Source organism: Podarcis tiliguerta (genome assembly GCF_965153285.1).
Source record: "Podarcis tiliguerta genome assembly, chromosome: 7".
NCBI classification, from domain to species: Eukaryota; Metazoa; Chordata; class Lepidosauria; order Squamata; family Lacertidae; genus Podarcis; species Podarcis tiliguerta.
In genome coordinates, this window is record NC_139540.1 from 57,900,909 (window position 1) to 57,917,928 (window position 17,020).

General features: G+C 43.5%; 1 protein-coding gene across 2 annotated transcripts; it reads right to left on the reverse strand.

Annotated features, from left to right (window-relative positions):
* Positions 1–11,495: 11,495 nt before the first annotated feature.
* Positions 11,496–16,820, reverse strand: ID4 (inhibitor of DNA binding 4). 2 transcript variants are annotated; one of them, XM_083449717.1, is made up of 3 exons: positions 15,909–16,820; positions 14,178–14,236; positions 11,496–11,916 (listed from the first exon to the last, which is right to left on the reverse strand). In XM_083449717.1, the coding sequence occupies exons 1-2, from the start codon at positions 16,341–16,343 to the stop codon at positions 14,192–14,194; spliced, it is 480 nt and encodes a 159-aa protein (XP_083305843.1). In that variant the 5' UTR covers positions 16,344–16,820; the 3' UTR covers positions 11,496–11,916; positions 14,178–14,191. The 2 variants fall into 2 exon arrangements, with proteins under 2 accessions (XP_083305843.1, XP_083305842.1); XM_083449716.1 differs by having other exon boundaries at positions 11,496–13,044; positions 15,909–16,817.
* Positions 16,821–17,020: the final 200 nt, after the last annotated feature.

Here is a 17,020-nt window from a genome sequence, read left to right on the forward strand (position 1 = left end):
ATGTTATAATATATAAATTTATAAAGCTTCAAGTGAGGAACTCAAACTAGTATCGTTATTTCGCCCTGCGTGTAAACTGTTATATCCATGGAGATTCTTACTGTCCATATATGGCCTTATCTCTTTCACTTCCCAGCTATTATTTTCTCCCATTGTGTCTTGGGGCGGAACTGAATCTCAAAGTTTCTCAGAGGTCTTATCTCTCTGTCCCTTGCTTCAATGTCTCGGAACAGGTGACAGTCTGCTAGAAACCATTCTGTCTCACTAATAAAACATTTCACAGGTCTTTGCCATTTCCCCCTCAGCCTAGAAAAAAAATGGGGAATTTTCAAATGTGCTGAAGATTTAATACTCCTTTCCAACTCCCAGAATCTCTGTAGCGTTCTTATCACAGCCCCTGGATTCTTTTCCTTCCAGCTAAAGATTTGCCAATGATCCCCCACTTTCATGGGGGCTGCCTCCATTAAGGCAGGTGGGACCGGAAGCATTTACTTTTTACCTTTACATCTGGCATAATTACTATATTATTCTCCATACCATGTTAAAAACTTTTAGATGACTTTTAGAATACTTGACTTATTGAAGCTAAAACTTTAATACTTCTTAATTTTACTGTATTGTTGCTTTATGGTCTTTTTTGAAATTTTATACAGAATGCTATTCTGTATGCCATGCTGAAATATCAAGTATCAAGGGCAGTTTATTCATAATACTAGGTACAGCCACACAGGAAAACAGGCAGAGGCTGAATCAAGGCTTGCAAAATGTTAGGGATCAGGGATCTCAATTGCTCCTGGTGTTATGTGCCCTTTCATCCTCACATATTCTGAATTTTCTAATTCCAGTATGAGTTCAGAGTTGATGCAAAGCTAGAACTTTGGAAGTGCAGAATACATAAGGTTTGGAGCCAGACTAAGGAAGACAACTTTAGGTCCCATTGAAATCAATTGGGCAAGTTAGTCTTGACTTCACTTTGCTTTACTGATTTCAATGGGAGTTAAATTCAACTAATTCAGTCTGGATTCAACCCATACAATATTGATGGCAGGTCCAAAGTGAATGACTTAGATGGTATTAATGGGTGGCAAGATAAACATTAGAGGCAGAGTCACAAAATATTTTCCCCTCAGAGGTGTATTGGCAAAGCCATCGTTCCAAAACCTACGAGCAAGTGCTAAGAAACTTTTAGTTTGCAACCATTTTTTTGAAACGTGCATTTATTGAAACTCCCCCTTCCTTATTTTTATTGTGTTTCCATAGCAAATGATGAGGTCTCTGTTGGATGTTAATGCTAATAAAAATAAACATAGAATGGGAATTTAAGAAGAGTGTACAAACAACACTCATATTAGATTTTGCAAATGACATTCGTTCTACAAGCAAGCTAGCTTGAAAGTAATTTTAGCTTTCTTCTTATTAGAGCTGCACATTTTCTGTTTCAGTGAAAGCTTTGATTATTTCATCCTATATGAGATCCTGTAGTGGTCTATGTGGATTGCTACTGCAAAGCAAGCTTTTCCTTTTAAGCAGTGACACTAAGGTTTTCCTGTGGGTTAGCCCTCAGCTCCGTTTCCCCATTAGAGACAGAATAGTTTTATGAGGAGGGAAGATGCAAGATAGTAACTTCTCCCATTTGATTTCCCCGCTCTTGAATTCGAAGAGCGGCCTAGGGAGGATTTCCTGGGCTGCATTAATTTGTAGGTGCAAGTTTAGCACCCACTGAGAGCAGAGCCTTTTCAGCTGTTGCCCTGTTGTTATAGAATGCCCTTCCTCAGGAAGCTTGCTTAGTTCCATCTTTTTTCAGAGGTATCTTATTCTCCTGGACTTCTGAGAACCATGCCCTCAGTTGTGAAGTAGGAGGTCTGAGGGTGAGGACAGAGTTTATGTAGTCCTGCTGTTCTTAGGAGCATTTGGCACTCACTAAAGATTTTATTGGGCTTCTTCTATGGCTAGTGTTTGTTGATTATTATGATTTTACGTTGTAAACTGCTTAAATTGATATGCAGATTCTGTAAATAAATTAGTATAAGCCTTCCATTGGTGTCTGGATGGAGGAGCCGACAGGCAGCTATCTACCTCTAACTTTTGGAGCTTTTTAAATATGCATATATATTAAAGAACCATGGCAAGTATAGCTAGTGCAAGGGAAAAGATAATGGGCCAAGTAAACAAATAAAACAAATAAACCAACCCTTTTCTCCTTGCAGTGATCCATAGGTTCAACATTCATCATCAAATCCCATGCTTAAAAGGGAAGGAAGCTTTAATTTCCCTCCCACAGATCCACAAAAGGACATACAGGGTAGACTTTGTGGGGCTGGAGTAGAGTTTGATAACGCCAGGAAATATAATGGGGTTGGCTGTGATTTCATAGGACCATCAGCATGGCCTGCTCTGTATGAGCATGAATTGCTATGATTCTCTGGGTGTATATTCTCAACATCTCTCTCTCCTTTCTTCCTGTTGCTGCCACTCACTTAGAAGTGGATGTACAGCAGGGGAGAGAAAGGGGTGTAAGAGAATTGTGAAGACTACATTGCCCCATGCAGGTGGCAGGACAAGTCCTTGGTTGGGTGTAGGCGCCCCTAGCAGTCTCAGTGCTCAGCCAGAACCAGCAGCTTTGAAGAGCCAGGTGAAACCTTCTTGGTTCGTAGTGTCACCTAACCCTTGTTGAGCTTGTGTTGTTGTTTAGTCGTTTAGTCATGTCTGACTCTTCGTGACCCCATGGACCAGAGCACGCCAGGCACTCTGTCTTTCACGGCCTCCCGGAGCTTGGTCAAACTCATGTTGGTAGCTTCGAGAACACTGTCCAACCATCTCATCCTCTGTAGTCCCCTTCTCCTTGTGCCCTCCATCTTTCCCAACATCAGGGTCTTTTCCAGGGAGTCTTCTCATGAGGTGGCCAAAGTATTGGACCCTCAGCTTCACGAGCTTGTAGTTTAATATTATTCCTTAGCCACTAGCCATGGTGGTGGTGCTGAAACACAGGAGAGAGAAATCTCCCCCTTTCAATAAATGGATACACTGATGTGGCAAGTTATTAGGTTTGATCCCAGCTCCCAGTCTGAGACTCCTGATAGCTTACAGCACCTGCCAACAACCACACTGGAACTTACATACAGCTGCCAGTGAATGACATGGGCAAATTGTGTTGTTGACCAATCTCAGTGGAGAGGGACCTACAGCTTCATCTCCCAGATGGGCCAATCTTGCTGATGCTGCTCCCTGGCATGCATGATTCCCAAAAGGGACCACTGTATCTTTTCACACTTAATAGGATGATAGTAAAGAAAATGAAATGATTATCAAAGAACATTTCAGTTCATCTACTTGTACCAGCACTGTGGAGGCTGCAGCTGCTTCCATTCCTAGCATGGGTCTTGTCCATTCCACATGGTCTCTGGAAAGATTTTAATATAACACCAGAAAGGGTGAAGACACCCACCTTGTGCTCATACCATTACACTTCTGTGCTATTGAAACTGGGATCCCTCCCCCCCCCCCCCCGATCTAAGCCCTGAGCCTGCTAATGCAAACCATCCATAATGTTATTCATTTTTGACATCTGCATATTTTGATGTGAGGTTTCAAATTTAGCACCACAACATAAGTGCCAGGCCAAATAGGTTCTGAACCACCAAATCCGTGGGTGGTGAGTAAAAGTAACAAGCATGAAAAAACATTCCTTAGCAAGGCATGTTGGTTTATGCTACAGGCTGCTTTAGGTACATTTGAGCACATTTTCCCTGATTAATATTTCCAGAAGAGCTCTTCCAATCTGTTGACGACATGAAGAGATATTTATCTTTAAATGGACTAAATACATATTTAGATGATAGAATGAAGAATCTCTGAAAGAAGTGATAGCCTATTGAATAAATAATACATCTTTTAAAAAGTCTAAATGCAACTTACAAGATAAAGTGCAAGCGCTTCAAAGGAGCCATTGATCTATGGAGTGCATAATATGCATGTTAAAAAATGTTTGAAATACTTATTTACATGACATACGGCTCAGAAGGAGCCATTACGCTCTTCAAGTAAATGGGATGCATTGTAAAAATTGTCTAAGCATTGCTTTTATCAACTGCTAGCGAATCATGTTCTCTGCAAAACAAGCTAAACCAGTCAAAAAGATGTTAATTTGCAAATGAGCAATAACATGGGCCCCAAATTAGGATTTAGAAACTCAAGCCCATTGTCAATTAGGCAGCCATTCCACCCATGAAAACGAACATCTTTCACTTTGGGTCACATTGTGGTTATCAATAAATGTTATTTGTATGCAGGATTACACTCTCATATCTAGTGAAAGACAGCTAAGACCCAGTTTATGGTAAGACCCATAGAAAATAAAAGGAATGAATGCTGAGAGTTGATGCTGACAGCTTCTGTCTACTGTTAAAAAGCTCATGGGCCCTAAACTGTCAGGGTTCCAGCAGTTTTTGAAAGTGGAAAGACATCCAAATTTAATTTCTTTCTGAATAATGGTGTATCAAAATTCATGATTACTGAGTTCACAGTATGCAAATTTGTCTAGGTCATAATGCTTATAATGTAATTGAGCATTGTTTCCTCCAGAAGTTCTCCAGATTGAATGTTAAATGTGATTCTAAGCATGTTCCCTCAGCATTTAGCCAACCAATTGCACAAAGAAGCTGTCTGCATGCAAACGCCGGCTCCCGTGGCCTATAGAGTGAGATAAGCATGAACCCCAGAGTCGTCCACAACTGGACCTAACGGTCAGGAGTATCTTTACCTTTACCTTTAGCTGCTTTAAGGTCAACCAGGTATTCTCCATGAAATCCTTACTGACTGCTGTAAACCATGTAATCAGACCAAGCAGCCTTTTGTTTGGCGAGTGTCTTCTCTAGCCTGCTCAGTCACTTCTCACATTTTCTTCTTGCAAACGTCGTAAGGAGTTGTTGTCTCCATACGCAGTTCTGAAACCTCTCATTAGTCTTAGGTGTGTTGCTTGAGGTGGAGCTCATTTTCTAAGTAGCTCTTCATCATCATGGTTGGGGCTAAGGGGTGAGCTGGGAAGATGCAGGGCAGGTCACGTGGCACACATAGCCACGCCCCCTCAGTATCCATCACCTGAGGCCAGCTGTAGGCCAGCTGTAGGGACCAGCATAAGTGAGGGAGAGTAGATAGTTGTCATATTGTTATGTTGTTCATTGCTCTACCCTGAAGTTCCACATTGCTGTGGAGTCGGTGTATTACGTGGGGATTATAAAAATGTAGCAGCAAATAGTGAGGAGGAGGAGAAGTAGTAGTAGAAGAAGAAAGTAGTGGCAACCCTGAAAATTAGCAGGATTATTGTTGCATGGTAGGTCCAGCCCAATGAGAGTACAGTGGACCCTCCAGATATGAACTTAATTCGTTCCGGGGATCTGTACATACCCTGAAAAGTCTGCAACATGAGGCACTGCTTCTGCGCACACGCATGGCACGATAAAGCACTTCTGCACATGCTTGCGCTGCGAAACCTGGAATTGTATACTTTCGGGTTTGCCACATTCACAACCCGAAAGATACATAACCCAAAGGTAACGTAACCCGAGGGTCCACTGTATTGAATACATGCCATAATATTGGATGGTGCTCATGCCACCTTCAGCTCAGCTTCAGATATGCCTGTGTTGTAGAGGGAACCAGAAATGGAAGTACCTCATGCTTCCTGCTCCTCCCGCATTTCTATCATTCATTCCCCCCACCCCATGCCTGAGAGATGTGAAAGTTCTCTTTTGGATGAAAAGGAGATAGAAATATCTCTCTGGGTCAGACTGTTGGTCTCTCTAGCCCAGTACTGTTTGCTTCAACTGATAGATCTACAAGGTCACAAGCCAAGTATCTCATTCTTGATACTTAAGATCTTTTAATTGGCAATGACAGCATTTGAACCTTCTATATGGGGAATATCTTCTCTAGTCACCTATGAGCCCTCTCCATCCTTGAAAAAAATATGCAAGAATAGGAAGTAGAAGCCACCAATGCTTCCTCCAACTTCATCATATCAAACCAGTTAAGTCTCCTAGGCTTAGCCTATTTTCTCTTCCTGAAACATGTACTTTCAGGCATCAACTTGCCAGTCAGTCAATCTTCTTCACACAGCACCATTAAAAATACAGACACCCATTTCTCATAATTCTACGCAGGAGAAAGTGGAACTCTGCCAAGCCCATATCATAAAAAGAAGCAATACACCTTTAAAAACGAAAAGACAAAAAAGGCTGTGAGTCAGAATGAAGAGTACTTGAAGGAAGTGATTGGGAACATGGACTCTGCTTTCCTATACAGTGGTACCTCGGGTTAATTATTTAATTCGTTCCAGAGGTCCGTTCTTAACCTGAAATTGTTCTTAACCTGAGGTACCACTTTAGTTAATGGGGCCTCCCGCTGCTGCCACCGCACAATTTCTGTTCTCATCCTGAAGCAAAGTTCTTAACCCGAGGTACTATGTACTATTTCTGGGTTAGCGGAGTCTGAAGCATATGTAACCCGAGGTACCACTGTAATGCAAAGAAAGGGCAATGCAAAAGGCAGAAACTTGCTAGGTTGCAAGGTAGTTAAACCAAGACTGGAAACTGATTTGTGCTGGGTAAACGTTACTGGTTTAAAACACAGCAACAAGCCTGATTCCCCGGTTCTGATTCAAATCGCATTTGCACATCATTGTATGCATCAGTGTGACGGGATGTGTTTCTATGTAGTCTGCTACCAGTGGTTGGAGAGAGGGCACGTTTGTCTTCATATGGCCTATGATTTCAAATTGCATTGAAGCTGCTTTCAGAGAAGATGCATCAAAATACAGCATTTCTCAAGAAACTACAGGATACATGTGGATTGTGGCTAATGTTGTGTGCACATAGCTTCACAAACCAGTGGTGGGAGCACATTGGTTGCGGAGTAAAAGGAAATCTGTACGCACCCTTGGATAGAAACATATTCAGTACATTTCCGAGCACAATTCAAAGTGTTGGTGCTGACCTTTAAAGCTCTAAACGGCCTTGGTCCAGTATACCTGAAGGAGCGTCTCCACCCCCATCATTCTGCCCGGACACTGTGGTCCAGCACTGAGGGCCTTCTGGCGTTTCCCTTTCTGCGAGAAGTGAGGTTACAGGGAACCAGGTAGTTGTGCCTGCCCTGTGGAACACCCTCCCATCAGATGTCAAGGAAATAAACAACTATCTGACTTTTAGAAGATATCTGAAGGCAGCCCTGTTTAATGTTTGATGTTTTATTGTGCTTTTAATTCCGTTGGGAGCCACCCAGAGTAGCTGGGGAAACCCAGCCAGATTGGCAGGGTATAAATAATAAATTATTATTATTATTGGATATCAGAGAGATTAATGTTGAAAGACTCTTATCCTTATAACTTCTTTTGGCGCAAATTTGTACACAGGTTCCTTTGAACCATGCACTGTTCAAAATCAGGAATCATGTTCCTCTAGCCACGGCTCTTGTCTTCTGGTCTCCTGCAAGTGTAAGGATGTACAGTTCATGCAATCTACTTAGATATCTGGAAAAAGTCATTGGTCATTGAATGGATTTCACCCAAATTATGTATTTTAGAAGACATTGATGACACCAAGAGCAATGCTGAGGTCATTTACGCATTGAACTCATTGGGACTGATTTCTGAGTAGACCTATGGGATTCTGCTGTTACTAAATCCTAACAGTGGGTCTTACTTCTGAGCAAACATGTCTAGCTGAAGCTGTTTCTAGTGTGTATTATGTTGGTTGGTTGAAATGTTTCTTTTGTGGATTAGAGATGCCCTTTTTGTTGGAGGCGGGAGTAAGCACAAGCTCTGTGGCTAAAGCTCTAGAATGCTCCATGAGGGATAAAATGAAGTCACAAAAAAGCGAACATATCAAGACTTCATGTTGTTTCATTGCAGTTTAGAGTACATCTCCAGGTAAACATTTTGTATTTGGAAACATGTTTCATTTTTGAGAAATGAATTTTATTGTACTATTAATTAAATTTTACAAATTGCACATAACTGTAATAAAAGCTTGAGAACCAGAGGAGTGATTTAGAATTAATTTAAATATTGGGACATACAATGCAGCTTGTGACATGGCATTGCAACTAAAACCAGTGTGTAAATTCTTTTGCTGGTACAAATACAGTTAAACATCAGAAGCATAAAAATGCTATATTTGCAGAGTATTTTTTTTCTCCTTAGAAATACTATATATGTTAATTAATGGAGTATTGGTGTACAATAACCCCTGTGGTAACCAGGGGGTATATCCAGTTGCTTCTCTGCTACTAAAATGTGTTTACCTGCAAAAACATCTCATACCTGAATAACTTCTGACAAGGAAAACGTTAGTAGCAGTTCCTACATTTTGACACCAATTCCGTTGCCTTTATCATCATGTAGAGACTGCAAAACCCACAACCTTGCTGTTACTTTTCATTACACACAGTCAGTATTAGTCCATTAATCATTGGCATTCGGTGAACAAAAGATCAGCTAAAAATACAAAAAGACAGATCTGCTCTCCTTGTCTATGGTTCCGCAGGAATCCCCCCCCCCCCGAGAAATAAAAAGTATACGGTAATGGGGTTCTGCTTTAGCAACCCTCTGCAAACTGCCACCTAGTTATTAAGCCAAGGCTGCAATCTTATGCGCACCTTGCAGGGGGCTTCACTGAACTTGGTGGTTTTTACTTTGTTTAAAGATGCGTAGCTTTTTTCTTTCATATCTCGTGTGCTTTCTTCCCACTGTGGAATCCAGAGACATCTTTGTCAACTCATATATCACAAAGATAAAAAGCATCAACATATTGTAGGTGTGGAGCAGGTATTGATCCAATGACCTGTCCAAAGTGAGGCTCACATAAACAGCATTGGGCTAACATTTGCACTGAGATCCTCCATGGCTGTACAGATGCTACACAGATATTTAGGAATCAGTGCAGACAGAGCAATAAACAGGGATTATCCACACTCTTTCCCAGCCTCCTCCAGTCAGCAATCCTACTATCAGTGGCAGCCATGACAGGGCAGGATGCAGTACTATGTTTATCTTATTGCACTTATTTGCTTGGCTTCTCCTACATTAGGCAATAGCAACCACTCTCCTTGACATCCTGTAGGAGCGGAGAATACGCAGGGGACAAGTTGGTAAGAGATGTTGCACAATACTCCCCCTATTGGGGGAAACTGCACTCGTACAGACGTTTCTTGCTCTGCTGTTAAGTTTGCCTAAAAATATATCAAATATGCAAGCTTCCCCATCCTAAATACCTCCCTCCGCCTAAAAATCCTATGTACATTTGGAGGTAAACAGTTTGCTTCTGAATAGCAATTTCTGGGAATCGCAAAGGTGGACTGTGCTCTTACACTCATGTCCCACGTTTTCCATATGCATCTGGTTGGCTACTGGGAGAAAATGAGCCTTTGGCCTCATCCGGAAAGGCTCTCGTTGTGTAAGTTGCATTTACAGCTGCGGAACTTACTTCCACATGCCTAGACAGCGGTGTCTGTGAAGAGGAAAAGCACTTAAGTGTTATAAAAACATCACAGCAGCTCAACCTAGTTTCTCCAGTCGTGAGTGTTGGCACCGTCATTAAACTGGTAAGAGAAGCCTGGAAATGAAGCCATAGATTGCAACCACTGTATGTAACGGATCTTTCCCATTTCACCTTACATGGTGATGTCTTTTGTCAATCATTATTATGAACTTTGGATACTCAACGGCCTGTCAGTGATGTTTAATATTTCCAGCAATGATAGGGTTATTTAGTTTTGTATAAGCGGACAATGAGCATCCAGTCAATTATTTGGAAGAGTTTACTGAAGAATTGGGTTATTCTGCAGAACAGCAAAAGTAGCTTGTAAGAAACTGGAACGGCGCTTTGAAACTATTCCGGTGAATCCTATTGTCAGTCCTATTCTCATTTCAAGGTTGGCTCATTTTTGCAAGTTCCAGCCGCCTGCGCAAGTTTAACTGCTTGTTGACAGTGCAACTGAAACTCCGGATTTAACTGGCCGGCTAGCACTGCTTTTACAGCGTAAACCAAACATTTATTCCACTTACAAGGATGTACTTGCTTCTCAATGTCACTATGCAAGGAATAACCATCAAACTGAGCAGTCAGCAGCACAGAAGGTGGCCTTCAGCACACGACAGCGATGGACCACTTTGGGAGGAGCCTTTTATCATTATTATTCAAGCTAATGAGGATGGAAATAGTTCTGAGGTTTGGCTGGAGCAAGGTTGCGTTGAAAAGACACATTTGGATTGGCTTTTGCATCTCTCACCCCCGCTATGCGAATTGATTGAGAGGATCTAAGTGGCATGGATGTGCTTTATTTTGCTCACTGTGCTGCATTAACATCCACGCTGGAAACGTTCTAGACTCAGAGGTGTTCTTAGTGTCACTTGTGAAAAAGGCTCAAGTGACTTCTGAGATGAAGCAGGTATTGCAGCATGCAAATGACATGCAAGGGCAACTGCAAGCCCATCCAAACCTCCAAACTACCTTTTTCTCTTGCCCTTAGAATGAGACACAGTAATAGCTGCAAACAGCAAGTCAATCATGTCTTTGATTATTTCCCTCTCCTCTTGTTCTGCACAAAAATAGTACCTTTTCCATGTACACATGTGGATGTAAGTGTTCTTTAACCTTAACTAAACTGAAGCCTGAGAACAATTTTGGTAATCCTCAGCAGAGAGCTGACCTACCTGCTTGATATATTTTCCTTCTGAGATGTCACAATGCGACAGTGAATTATCAATCCTTCTAAGTAGCCTTTTAGTATGCTCCATAAAGAAATCCTCATTCGTTTGAATTTCTTCATTTCTATGAACGGTTGCTTTATAAAACAGCTGCTATTGTTGTTCATTAAAACTCCTTTCAAACAAATTCACGCTGGGGCAACAAACAAACTCAGGTGTCTAGGCTCTTACATGAATGTGAAGATCATTCATTTAATGGATTTACAGTAAGAAAAATATATAGTATTAGGTGCAGCATATCTGCAACTGTAAGCTAGTGTTTTGGCTAAGTTCATTGCAAATACTAGGCATTTTGATTAAGAAAACAGTGACCTTTTACCACATTTGTCAGTAGATAAATTATTTCAGTATGCACATAAGTATTTTGCAGAATAAAAAAGATCCTCAGGCCAAAGTATTTTGACACTTTTAAAAATCTGAAACAAATCCGCCCACTTTTTTTTTTTTAATAAATCAAGCAGACCATGCTACACACAGTTGGCTAACTATTTACAAAGCACCCAATTAAATCCTACTTAATTCACCCACTCTGTGAAAATCCTATCTCACTGGTGTGTGGAATACTGATGATCCCACAAAATGTGTACCTTTCTCAGAGGCTGGACAGAAGGTGGAACATGGACTATACAAACTGTTGCTATAAGATTAACCATTAAGCACCACGTTTTAAGGAAAGTGGATCAGATAATAGGGAGTTCTGCAAGTACTGAAGAAAGAAACCAAGCACAGCACAAGGGCACGTCAATCTAGTTTAATGTTTACATGTAGAAGTTACACATAACAAGAGACTAAACAGGATTTTCAGATGTAACAGAGCTGTAATGAAATGAATGCTGCTGTATATTAGAAAAATAATCTTGATACAGTCATCTGATTTTTATTTTTTGGTCTAAGTTCTTTGAAATTGATTTACACCAGTAATCAGACTGAAATGTTCCCTCTTGTCCCACCCCTATTCCCCCCTCCCAAAGTTTCAGTATCAATAGTCTTTGGACGAAAGAAACAGCAACTGTACATTTGTTGATAGTTTGCCCTTTGGTTATAAGCAGAAAACGTTTTTCACTGTTTTTCCAAAGCAATATGCCACAGGGCTGAAATTCTGGGGTAGCATCCCTCTTGGTGTTAAAAAAGTGTTCCGTGTTTTGTGATTCCTATTTCTGTTTAGGCAACAAAAGAATTTTATAAATGCTCATTATTATTCCTCAGCACTGTACCCATATTGAAAAAAGTAGTCATCTCAGTTCGTAACAAACAAAACCCTTACATCTCAACGCTGTTTCGCATACACTGTAATATAAACCACCACCCCCTGTGCCTAACAGACAAAAAAATGTAGCTTCAAAACCGTATGATACAAACATCTTTTTAAATTCAAATTAAAGAAAAACACATCTGTATGGACTCAACAAGTTTATTTGTGGTTAGACATCTCATGCATTCATGCAGGACCAACTTTACCTACAGCTGTGGTTTCTGAATCTAAAGGGGGTGGGGGGGGGAGAGGAAAGGAAGAGACGACCCCCCCCCGACATCCAACATATTTTCATCATCAGCAGTTCTGCACTTAAGCCAGAAACAGTTTTCCTAAAGAAATCTTCCCACAGATTTTAAAAAAAAACATACACAGCTTTATAATATTTACAAAAAAATATTTAATTAAAAATATTTTATAATTACAGTAGGTCTATTAAAGCATATACTTTTCTCACACTTATAGAACCTCTCTCTATATACATAGTATGAAATGTCACTCATTTTTTATTTTTTTTTAATCTATACAATATGTAACACTCCTGCAGGGAGAAGAAAGTCCCTGAGGAAACAATAAAATCATCTATTTTAAACAATAGATGTCAAAACAAAAGTTATCTACAACGCCTCTGGTAGATTAGTAAAGCTTCAGTTTTCAGCTGCTCAGCGCATTAAAGTTATACTTCTAAACTCTGATTTGCCCTTGATCTTCTATCAACAGAAGGGCCACACTTACGTATGCTGAAGATTTAAACCCCCTCCCTCCCAGACAAGTGTACAATTCACATCTGATCTAAAACAAAAGAGTTAAGAGACATGTGTGTAAAATGCTATGGACGTGCAAAGTTGTGAAATTATTTTTCTCTCTTTCTCTTTTTTTCTAAAGGAAGTATGGAAAGAATTCTGGAGTAGTTGATTTATTATTATTTTTCCTTCTGCCCAGTGGCTGACATTTCTTTCTTTCTTTTTTCCCCCTCCCTCTCTAATGTGTCTTTCTTTCTGCGTCTCTGGCTCGGGATCTGCCTGCTGCACACCTGTGGAAGAGGAATGAATAGAGTGGGGGTGTGAACCATTCTGCTCCAGACTGACTGGCGCCACCAACAAAACAGAAGACATGCTTGATCAACAACCCAAAACAAACCAGGTCAAACAACAACCGCAGCTCCCAGGCTAGGCCAAGCAGAGGAACACACAGCTGCAGGTCCAAGCTAGAAGCTCTCCGGAGGAGAGAGGAAGAGAAAAAAGAAAGGAGGAGTTTCCCTCCTCCTCGTCCTTCCTCCCATCTCTTGTTGCTGCAGATCGGGCAGAGGGGCAAGAAAACACTGCGCCCCGTCCTAGGCATGTTTACTTGGCAGCAAGTAGCATGGAGTTAAATGGGACTTGCTTCCCAGCAAGTGGGTGTGCAGATCACAGCCTGACTGTCAAAGAATTCCTTTAAGACAACCAACATTTCCATAAATGTATTATTCATTGCTTTCATGGGAAGGGACAGAACTCCTAAGGAACATGCCAAGGAGACGGCCTGATCTGTGAACCAGTTAAAAGCCTGAAGATGTAGACAAAAATGCAACACTCCTCTTCCTTAAAGGAATATGAGAAAGTGCATTGTTTCCCCCAGCTGTTTTATCTAATTTACACTGTCTGGAATTTATTGAAAAGGTTGATTTTACTTAACCTGCCACAATCCTATATATATAGTAAATAAATAAGTGTATACACATTGACCTGCCCCTGTAAGGTAAACGTGTAGAATTAAACAGAAAATAAGTGTACGTTTGAACCTGAGTCACAAAATCATTAAGCCAGAACAACTGAACAATTGAATTGACTGGATTACATTGGTTTAAATCTTAAATCTGCCTGAATTAGCTGGTGAATTGCAGCCTAGCATACAAAGTGTAAATACATCTAACAGGTACTCATGTCCTACGGTTCCAATTGTACTCAGTTTCCAGTAAGTGTGCCTGAGACTGGAGTGCCTAATTGTTGAGCAAGAATTACAACCTGGTCCTAACTATATTTACTTTGAAGGCCTAGGGAATTCCACGAGACTTGGTTCCAGGTAAGTGTACCTAGAATTGCAGCCTTAGATGGAAACCAACACACATGGCAAAGGACCCTGACCCCAGCTCTGCTGACACACCAAATCTTAAAAGACGATACTCACCTTGCAAGTGCAGTTCAGCGGCACAGAATACTGTCCCCCGGCTTATTAACAGCCCCAGCCTGCACAGTAACGAGAGAACAGGAGCGCGGCGTTAGAGTTAGCACAAACAACAAGCTTAGCAATCGGCAACCTTCCTCCCGTGGCTCTCTAGAAGACGGAGAAGCCCCACAATAAAGGGATGCAGGACAACCTCACAAAGGGGCAGAGGAAACTGAAAGCTCTCTATGGATCCCTTCCTGGGCTAGCAACTAGTGACAGGTTGCATGCTGCCAAACGTGACAGCCTCTTGCTTTGCAGACCCACAGGGACCCCAGTTGCAGCTGAGGGTCATGTGCTTCCCCTGTGCAACCAAGGAAGGGCATCATCCATAGCAAAACCCAGAGATTTGACAAGAGGTGTGAGTTTGTTAACTGAACAACTGGAGCACGATTCTTTCTTTGAGTAGATCTTCACTGCAGGGGATGGTAGATCACAGGGAAAGATGATGGTAGTCTAGTCTCACATAATATTAATTGAAACAATTAATATTCCTACCCATCTGGAGTGCTTGTATTTTGTATTTTTAATGGTCTAGTCCTAAAGGCACTGACCCCAAGCCACCTCTAGTCATAAACACCACAACTAGTAGATGCAGTAGGTATCTCGGCTCTCTTCCAAAGCTGTGTCCAGCCCGTTCTATGGGACCCAGCTCAGCACTGTGAGGCAGATGTGTGCCGATATGCATCTGTATCCACACTGGCTCCATAAGACCTCCCATGTGAGATGGGGAAATAAAGCCCATTCCAAGAAATGGAAGCAGGCTGCATATGAGGCATATACAAGGGGCACGTTAAGTGAATTATGCGCCTGGAAACATGCAAAGGCTAGATCCACTTTGCTGCACACCAGCTGAAACAGAAAGGCTATGTGGTGCATATGTATAGCTACCGAATGACAATACAGTCTGTATGTGTACAAATTGCATCTTGCACTCTGTTAAGTGTGCAGTTATGTGTCTATATTGGCACTCGCACAAAAACACAGGCAACCCAATTTCACGTGCAATTTGCAACCCACAAGCCAATTAACCCATATTGTCGGGATTTAACGAGCTTCCCTCCTGCAGAGGTCGGCACCCGATCCGATGCTAGTATTCTGCAGACTGCAGGCTGCCACCGTATGCTAGATGTTGTACAAAATACAGGAAGAACAATTGTCCGTGTCCGGCAGGCGCGCACTCTACCTAAATCAGACATCACCAAAGGAGGGAAGGGGGAAGCTTTGAGGATGGGGGTCGCTCCAAAGATCCCCACGCCCCGACTTCATTGTCTGGTGGATCGCAGTGTCGGGACCCGATCTTGCACCCAATCGCTTACCGGGGCCCCGAAACGGACCCTTCACATAAAAGCACTCCCGAGCTTTCGAGGGTCGGTGGATCGCGACCTCGGGGTTCTACTTTGCCCCCCAATGATCTGCTCTGGGTCTTTTCGCTACGGGGGGGGGGGAGGGAGGAGAAAGAGGGGCAGGTTCTCGCTCCATAATAAGCAGGAGGGCCACGGCCACCCGTTTATCCACCCATCCATTCCTCCCGCTCTGGGGGCGCACGGCGTCCCGCCTCCGAGCGCCCCGGCGGAGTTGAGCGGCGCGTGTGCGCTCCTGCCGCTGCCCAACCCGGCGCGCCTCTCCCTCCCCGGCCCGTCGGAGCTGCGAGCAGCGCCCGGCTTCTCTGCCCGCCGCCGCCGCGGCTCTTACCGGGTCGCTGTTGAGCGCCGTGAGCGGGGTCCTGGGAGGCCCTGCCGGGTAGCTGGCCGGGTGCAGCGGGGGAGGCGGCAGCGGCGGCTGCTGCTGCTGTTGCCGGAGCAGCGCCGGGTGCGTCTCGAGGGCCAGCTGCAGGTCGAGGATGTAGTCGATGACATGCTGCAAGATCTCCACTTTGCTGACCCGCTTGTTGGGCGGGATGGTGGGCACCAGCTTCCGGAGGCGGCTGTAACAGTCATTCATATCGCACTGGAGGCACAGCGCCGCCGGCTCCTCGCCCGGAGACGGGCTCCCCTTGTAGCAGCCGTGCTCGGCCAGGCAACGCAGCGCCAGGTCGCCGCCGCCTCCACCACCACCTCCTCCTCCTCCGCAACAGCAGCCCGCCAGCGCCTTCCTGCTGGGGTGTCGCACGGGACTCACCGCTTTCATGGTGCAAAAGAAACGCCGGCGGGCGGGCAGAGCCCTCGGGCGCCCCGGCCAAGCAGCTCCCACCCGCAGTGCAAGCAAGACAAGAGGCGATGCAGCCAGCGGTGGGCAAATCAAAACAACGGAGAGTCCGGGTTTTGCAAACGGGGTGCGCGACGAGGGGGAGGGATAAAAACAGGAAGCAGCGGGAGAAAACCGTGTAAAAAGGAAAAATAAAAATGGATAAATTCCAGCCGTCACCTACCCAAGCAATATATCTATAGATATACTGTTTACCTAGCGGGCTGCTTACTTCCCCTCTTTCCCTTCTGCCGCCACTCCAGTCCCAACCCGGCTCTGCTCAGCCCAGTTTGCAACGCCGCCGTATATATATCTAGCGCGGGGTAGAGGCTGGGCGGGGCGCGCGCTGCCCGGGCCCAAGGAAAAGGAGAGAAAAGAGCGAGCGAGAGAAAAGAGCGAGGGGGTGGGAGAGACACACAAGAGTAAGGGAGGGGCGATGTGTATGTAAAAAAGAGAAAGAAGTGAGGCACGAGTATTGAGCGCCGCGCTTTAGCCAATCGGCAGCGGCAGTTTTCTCTACGGAACGCCGAGCCAGCCAATGGCGAGCGGCTCCATTCTGTCAAACGCTGTGTAGGGTCTCGGCGAAAAGGGAGGTTTTTGAACCCGAGGGAGGAGAGATT